At 44.5% G+C, this 7,410-nt stretch overlaps 1 protein-coding gene across 2 annotated transcripts; it reads right to left on the reverse strand.

Annotated features, from left to right (window-relative positions):
- Positions 1-1,189: 1,189 nt before the first annotated feature.
- LOC131248898 (meiotic recombination protein DMC1 homolog) lies at positions 1,190-6,866 on the reverse strand. Of its 2 annotated transcripts, XM_058249404.1 has the most exons (14): positions 6,774-6,864; positions 6,599-6,681; positions 6,225-6,316; positions 6,071-6,142; positions 5,925-5,963; positions 5,647-5,704; positions 5,517-5,562; positions 4,973-5,018; positions 4,567-4,628; positions 3,173-3,239; positions 2,394-2,486; positions 2,238-2,306; positions 2,016-2,094; positions 1,192-1,861 (listed from the first exon to the last, which is right to left on the reverse strand). In XM_058249404.1, exons 1-14 carry the CDS (start codon positions 6,785-6,787, stop codon positions 1,680-1,682), a joined length of 1,002 nt encoding a protein of 333 aa, XP_058105387.1. In that variant the 5' UTR covers positions 6,788-6,864; the 3' UTR covers positions 1,192-1,679. The 2 variants fall into 2 exon arrangements, with proteins under 2 accessions (XP_058105388.1, XP_058105387.1); XM_058249405.1 differs by lacking the exons at positions 3,173-3,239; positions 4,567-4,628 and having other exon boundaries at positions 1,190-1,861; positions 6,774-6,866.
- Between the last annotated feature and the right edge of the window lie 544 nt (positions 6,867-7,410).

Genomic DNA, 7,410 nt, shown 5'->3' on the forward strand with positions numbered 1-7,410 from the left:
CAGGAAAGATGGCAGTGGCACCATACAACAAGGTGTGGTGCCTACCGTTTCATGCCAAAAAAAAAAAAAATCAAATCAAATCAAATCATTTTCTCTTTTTCTCTTTGACTATGATGTAGGAACTTTGTTACAATATTGGAAACAGAGTGTGGAAAGTAAGGAAAAAAATCTATCCAGGTTCCATCTACTATTTTCTGATTTTAGGGAAGAGCGAAAAATCAAACTTCAGTCCTTCGCATCTGCAATGCCTCCTGGGGTTATCTGAAAGACGTGCTTTTTTTTGTCAAGGCAAAACAACAAGTACACACCGACCACTGGAAATGCATAGCTGGGTCTTAAAGGGTAAAAGGTCACGCGTGGCACGCTTGGAATCATTAGAGAAGAGAACAGGGCCGTGCAGCCCGACTCGCGAATGACTCATACGTGCCATTCCGAGGGGCACGCGTGCGTGAGATCCAGACCGGTCATCACACGGGCTCACCATGCATGTGCCTTTGACAGAATAGTTACGCTGCTCTGCTCCTTAGATAGGCATAGGCAGCATATATACCGATGTACAGTTCAAACTTGAAAGATGGCCAATTTGCGCCTGATGGAGGGACAAGCCTATTTTTGGACTATAAATTCAAACCTGATTAATGGCTTGGATCATAAGTTAAACATGGGCGCTTTTTGGCATATGCGGCTCCAGTGCATCTGCGAGCCCGGTTTACTGGAATCCTCTGTAACAGTTGCTGTATGCAGAGCGCGCAGCACTTCTAAAATTTAGGGAACGCCGATTGCATTGCATACTGACGGTCCCAGTAGCATGATGGCTACTGGACAGTGCGCTGTGGGCCCCACCATGATGTATGTATTTTATCCATGCCGTCTACTTATTTTTCCAGATCATGTTATGGCATGAGCCCAAAATTGAGACAGACCCAAATCTCAAGTGGACCACGTCACAAGAAAACAGTGGTGATTGAACGCCCACCATTAAAAACTTCCTAGGGCCTTCTGTAATGTTTATTTTCGATCCACCCTGTTTATTAGGTAACACAGACCTGGATGAAGGGAAACCACAAATATCAGCTTCATACAAAACTTTCGCAGCTAGCCCCCAGTAAGTTTTTAACGGTAGGCATTCAACTACCACTGTTCTTTGTGGTGTGGTCCACATGCGATATGGATCTGACTCCTCATGTCCTGAAATTATCTGTTTGAAAAAAGGTAGACGGCATGGATAAAACACATACATCATGGTTAGGCTCACAGAGCACCGCCCAGTAGCTTGTGGCTACTGACAAGGTCAGTAGGAAATCGCGTCCACGTTTTGGGAGCCTTGCTGATAAAGGGTCTAGACCACCGGGCGCACATCTCTATTATAAAATACCTACTTGTGGCTCATATGCCAACGTGGCATATTTGTGCAATATCCATGCAGTCCATAAGATAGACGCGGCTCTTATGTGGCCATGATCCAAAATTCAGGTCAAATAAAGAATTTTGACTCACGGACCACGTTCTGCAGGAGTAACCCAACTCATGAGCAGGATGGCCTATTTTTGTTCCGGCGGGTTATCTGATGGACAGTCCAGATCTCTCACAAAGTTGCCATGTTGGACATCTATCTGTGATTGGGTACGGCAGTAGCCATTGCGAATCTCAAGCGTTTAAAACAACAAAAGATAAGGTAGTTAGAGAGAGGATATAGCCTCGGCCTCGGGCAGATTAGGAGCGTCGATGACCTTGCAGACGCGCTGCTCGCCTTTGCCTTTCCTAAACATCAGCCTAATGGTGGAAGAGTGTGCCAGCACGTGCCCTCCAGCCGGTTTCTTTGGATCCGATATGAAAACCCCTCCACCCGGATCGGCGATTACTGCATTAATCACGTGTATTCTAAGTTTAAATGCACTAAGCCTTTTCAAATGTATGGGCCGCCAACTGAAGATAAGATAGGAGGGTCCCACAGTTTCCACCAATCGGAGCCCATGGAGTAAGTAATTTCGCACACACGCGGGACACCAGCTTACCTTGATTGGTCATGTAAACCGCAACGTTGAACTCCTCCGCGATTTTTGTTATCCGTGAGAGCATCTGCGCCAGCTTTTGCTGCCAATTTGAAATAACCGTGGCAATGAGTACGTGACAAACGACACTGGGACAAGAAGAGCGGATGGGACAGAAAATGGACGGTCTAGATCAAACAATATCACCCCAGGAGACGACAGGAAAACAAGAGGGGTTGGGATTACCTGCCGATCGGCGAGCTCACCTCTTCCCGTGAAATCCACTCGAAAGAGAGCGATTACCGAATCCACGATCTGAAATCCTCACGGTGTTAACAACGCTTTTCCCATTGCTCTTTATTTTAGTTTAAAGACGAAAATCAATGGAGGAAAAATGATTACCAGAAGTCGGAAAGGCTCTTCGGACATTTTGGCAGCGAGGCCAAGAAGCAACTGGAACTGGTGCTCGTAAGTGTAGGCTCGCGCATAGATGATCTTCTCATCAAACAAAACATATCAGTCCAACATATAAGATATAAAACGTGCGCTCGTGGTATGTGCACTGGCCCTCCACTTGGCAAGATGGACACGTGGAACGTGATAATCATGCTCGCAAACGAGCTGGACTGGTCTGGCCCGGCCGGAGTCGAGCCTGCTTTGGAATGGATTCAGCTAAGGCTGTCAATGGGCCTAACTAGCCGACCTAGCCCGCTTCGGCTTGGGCTAGAACAATTTGCTTAAGACAAAGACCCATGACTTTAAGCCGGTTCAGTAACCAAGCCGGGGGCTATGAGACCTCTCAACGGACCCAATGCCAGCCTGTCCCAGCTCGTTTAGGGTTTCAAGGGCATTTCTGTCATATGTCATTCATGATGGGCCCAGGATCTTGCACGACAGTGGGTTGCCAGGGTGGGGGCTCCGGTCCAGGAACTCCGGCCTAGGGTTCATTAGGCAGACTGCGCTTGGGACAGACCTCAGAGTGGCCTGTTGACAGACCTATCAGCGAGTGGACAGCCAGATAGGACGATCTGGATGACCATCCACGTGTCTGGATTGGAAAGCACAGCTACCATAGATACGAGGTGAGGCCCGCTCATCATACAATGACCCCTTTTCCACCCTTGCATTTGATATCATATATATGTTACCACAGTCTAAATGCAAACCAAATTCAGCCTTACATTGTCGAGAACAGCTCCAGCATCCATCCCAAACCGTTCTGCAATCGGGACTATTCGATCTGGTCGGCTGCAAGGGCACAAGGTATAGGAAATGCTACACGGAGTTGATGGCAAATGATCATATACAGACGAGGCATGCGAAGCTTACTACCCAGTTTTATCCAACCACATCCCACGTGTAGGACAACCAAGGCGTGTGGGAAGCGGATTGGCTGGTGTACCACACACCAGCTATATAGCTGGTGTAGGTAATACGAGCGCTAAACGCTCTTCGTGCTCCGAGTTGTACGAACGGTTTAAAAGGAGATCAAAGTTACATGGGCCCATAATGATGTATTCATTATATCCACACCGTTCATCCATTTTTTGAGATCATTTTAAAGTACTATTCAAAAAATGAATCATATCCAAAGCTCAAATCGACCACACCACGAATAGCAGCTGAGATAATGATTTTCACCGTTAAAATTTTCGTAGGCCCACCATAAAGTTTATTTTCCATCCGATCTGTTCATAACGTCACAAAGGCCTAGATGAAAAGGAAAAACAAATTTCATATTGATCCAAAACTTATATGAACCCCAAAAGTGTTTCAATGGCAGACGTTCAATCCCCCACTGCTTTGTTCAGTGTGGTCCATTTCATTGTTACATCCGTTTTATTTTTCGTCTCAAGCTTTACGAGCTCTCAAAATGTATGGGCGGTTTGGATATAACACATACATTATGATGGGACCCACATAAATTGCTGACGTCAATACACCAGCTACACACATCCGCGACCTCCCCGGTGTGTGGACGTCACCAAGTTCTGCGGGCCCCAAAATAAGGTACATGTTGTATTTAAATCGTCCATCCATTTTGTGAGATCGGTTTAAGGGTTAAGTTCAAAAATAAAATAGTTCCAAAGATTAAATGAACTACACTGAAAGCAACGGGAGATTGAACGTTCATCATTGAAACTTTCTTGAAGGTAATAGAAGTTTTGGATCAATCTATATTTGTTTTTTCTCTTCATCCATGTTGTGACAACATGAACAGATTAGATAGAGGAAAAACATGATGGTGGGTTGAATATTTTAACGGTGGGAATCATTGCCCCACTGTTATTTGTGATGTGGTCTACTTGAGCTTTGGATATGACACGTCTTCAAATGATATGGTAAAATGGATGAAGGGTGTAGATTTAATAAATACATTTGATGGGGCTCACATAACTTGAATCTTCTTTCCATTGTTAGTAACAGTTACAGGGCTCCAGGAGTGCCGGACTCTTTGCATGCGTTATGTAAATACACCAGCGAGGTCGCTGGTGTCCGCTACAGCAGCCAATCTGCTTCCAATGTAAGTATCACTGGCCGTGTGAGCTAGGGAGAACCACAGGGAAAAAGATACAAAGTTCCTTCCGTGTCGATGTAGGCAACCTTCCCATTGCCTCCGTGCATGCTGATCGGAAGCTGGACAAAATGCAATATGAAAATCAGCCAACGGCTTATCAACAGCGTGGTGGGCCACCTCCTTACTGAATGTCATCAAACAGCTTAATCTACAAGTTAGCGTGCAAGCAATTGAATTGATCCTTCCAGGGGTATTTTAGTCTCTTTTCGATGTCCAATTCCATCTAACGTGATGTTCTCGAATTTGAACCATCGGTTGTGTTTTTTTCTGGATTAATAATTGCAGGGTCCCAAGGTTTTAGCCATAGATAATCCGCGGACGAAATGATTTGGTACTCCAGACCGCTACGTCACATTAAAGCAACAAAGAAAATAGCAACTTCCTGATAAGAGGTGAACGAAACCTGGGTAGACACGCAGAGCGTATGTGCCAGCTGAGTTTTTCCGGACCTGACACGTGTGCCAACGCCAGTACGAATTAGGACAAGGCACGGATAAAAGAAAATAGCAAGCTCGAGAGAAGTGATATGCATGACGGGCAATTAGAAACTGTACACGTGGCATTCATTAACTTCGGTTAAACGTCTAAATTTTGCAGTTCAGTTCAAAAAATTATAATCCCATGACCAGGTTGGTTGAAAAATCATAACCTTTGATTCCTGTTTCCTCGATATTTTATTTTATTTTTGTGAAAATAAGACCATGGGATGTTTTCATTTTTTAACCGTCCAGTAAATGCCCATCAATTTTTTATTCATAAAAATCTAAACTGGAACCATAATTTGTTAATTTTACTTGATTGTATGCCACCTATGTAATTTCATTGTAATTTCTAGGCGCCTGCATATCATCCATCACACTCCATTAGAGTATCAAAGTTTTCGGCAGAATTAAGCAAGAATAAAAAAGACAGAATGGAAAACCATACGAAGAGCAACGAATTCTTACCGGAATTCCCCGAATGCTTCTGTAATCGATAGTGTCTCGATCCCGCCTTCATAAACTCAAACTCGTTGGAAACGAACTCCATTGAAAAACGAAAAACAAAAAACCAGAGGCCTATTGCGAAAGGAAATACCGCCTAAAAGCTCGTCTAGGGCTTGGCTTCCGGTTGTAATTCGAATCACCGACTTCCTCTGTAGACAAAACGTACATAAATATAGGATGAGCACTATCGTTCAAAACTTCAATTCCTCGGCATTGATCCAGACGCGTTTTGCTAACTCTTGCATCCCTAAACCGGAGGCACTCGATGTGAGCCGTTAGATTCATGGGCCGCTGATCCAACGGCTCAGATCGTCCAGCCCCGTTTAAGTGCCTTTGAATACTGGCGCACGTTAGAAATTTGTAACTTACTCTGAGCAGAACCTCGCTTCCAGTGATATAACCGTAGTTCTGCGAAAAACGAAACTCAACCAAAACGCAGATTTCAGACATCGGGAGAAAACAATCTGATGAAGTCAAGAACTAGTATTTGATTTATGGGAGATCGGATCTCTAACCACAAGCTTTTCAGCTGCTTCACAGATCTTTTCGACCTTCGCCTCTGATAATCCCTTTATCCCCGTCAAGCTCTGGAAAACAAGAGGAGAAATCGCTCAAAACCTCATGAAAACCGCCATGGATCTTCAGATCTGAAGTCGTACATCATCTTACCTTCTTTGTATGCATCATCAGCCCGTTGCATGTGTAGATTCCCGCATCTTGAAGCTTCTTGACATCTCCCGCATTGATTCCCTGAGAAATCACTGCAGAGAAACACACATCGTGAAGAAAAAGAGGAAATCAATGAAAATAGCAGTGAAGTGAGAATTGGTTGAAGCGAAGAGAAATGAGATTCTCGCTCATCTGGTTGAAGATTAACGCTTATATCTCGAAACGAAGTGAAATTCAGTTAAAATTTTCATGCGGCAGTGAAATGAAGCGAGAAGAGAGCATGAGATCTCCATTCCAGTAGAGTGTTCTCCGGATGCAATGGAAATGAAATGAAATGAAATTGAAATTGAAGGAAATGAGATGAGATTTTTCACGTTTCTCGATCGATTCGAAGCAATCTTCCTCGTCTTCCAGATCGTCTCTTTCAACGAGCTGGAGCTGGGCTTGTTCTTCAGATCTGAGATCAAACAGATGCAGAGATTTAAGAGATGTTGATCTCTGAAACACCATTTTCAAATGGAAAGAGAGGGAAAGGAGAGGATCTCTTACTTGAAATCGATCATTTTCGAGATTGAGAGAGAGAGAGAGTTTGAGATACATGCACACTATACAGAGACGGGTATTTATAGGCGCTGAAATCAGTCGAGAGGGCGATTCCCGCCATGTATGTCTCTGTGCCCGGTGCTGTGTGGGGCCCATAGAGATGTAAGTCCTAAATCCACTCCGTCCATCTGTTTTGAAAGACGACAATAGGATAGAATTATAAAAATCAGACATCCAAATCTCAGGTAGACCATACCACATGAAAAAGTGGGGATTGAATGCCTGGCGGTGACATAAGGTCTGTATCAGAATCATATATATTCCTGCAGTTTGTCTTAGTGGTAATAATTCCATGAACGGTTTAGATGGCATATAAACATCATGTTCAGATCTGGGAAGGTTTCAACGGTGGACGTTGCTGCTCCCATTTTGTTGCTGCGGCTCACCTGATTTTTGGACTGCCTGAATCCTGTCCTATTTTGGTCTTTCAAAACAGATAGATGGAGTGGATTTGTCACCGAAATTTCTGTGGATCCCATGCAGCCCCGGGCACGGTGTCACAGGCCACCGGCTCCCAGCGGATTAGGTGAGACCCCGGACAACGGTGCGGGCGGCACTTACCTGGGACCCACCTTGATATATA

The sequence above is a fragment of the Magnolia sinica genome, chromosome 6, assembly GCF_029962835.1.
Source record: "Magnolia sinica isolate HGM2019 chromosome 6, MsV1, whole genome shotgun sequence".
Classification (NCBI taxonomy): domain Eukaryota; kingdom Viridiplantae; phylum Streptophyta; class Magnoliopsida; order Magnoliales; family Magnoliaceae; genus Magnolia; species Magnolia sinica.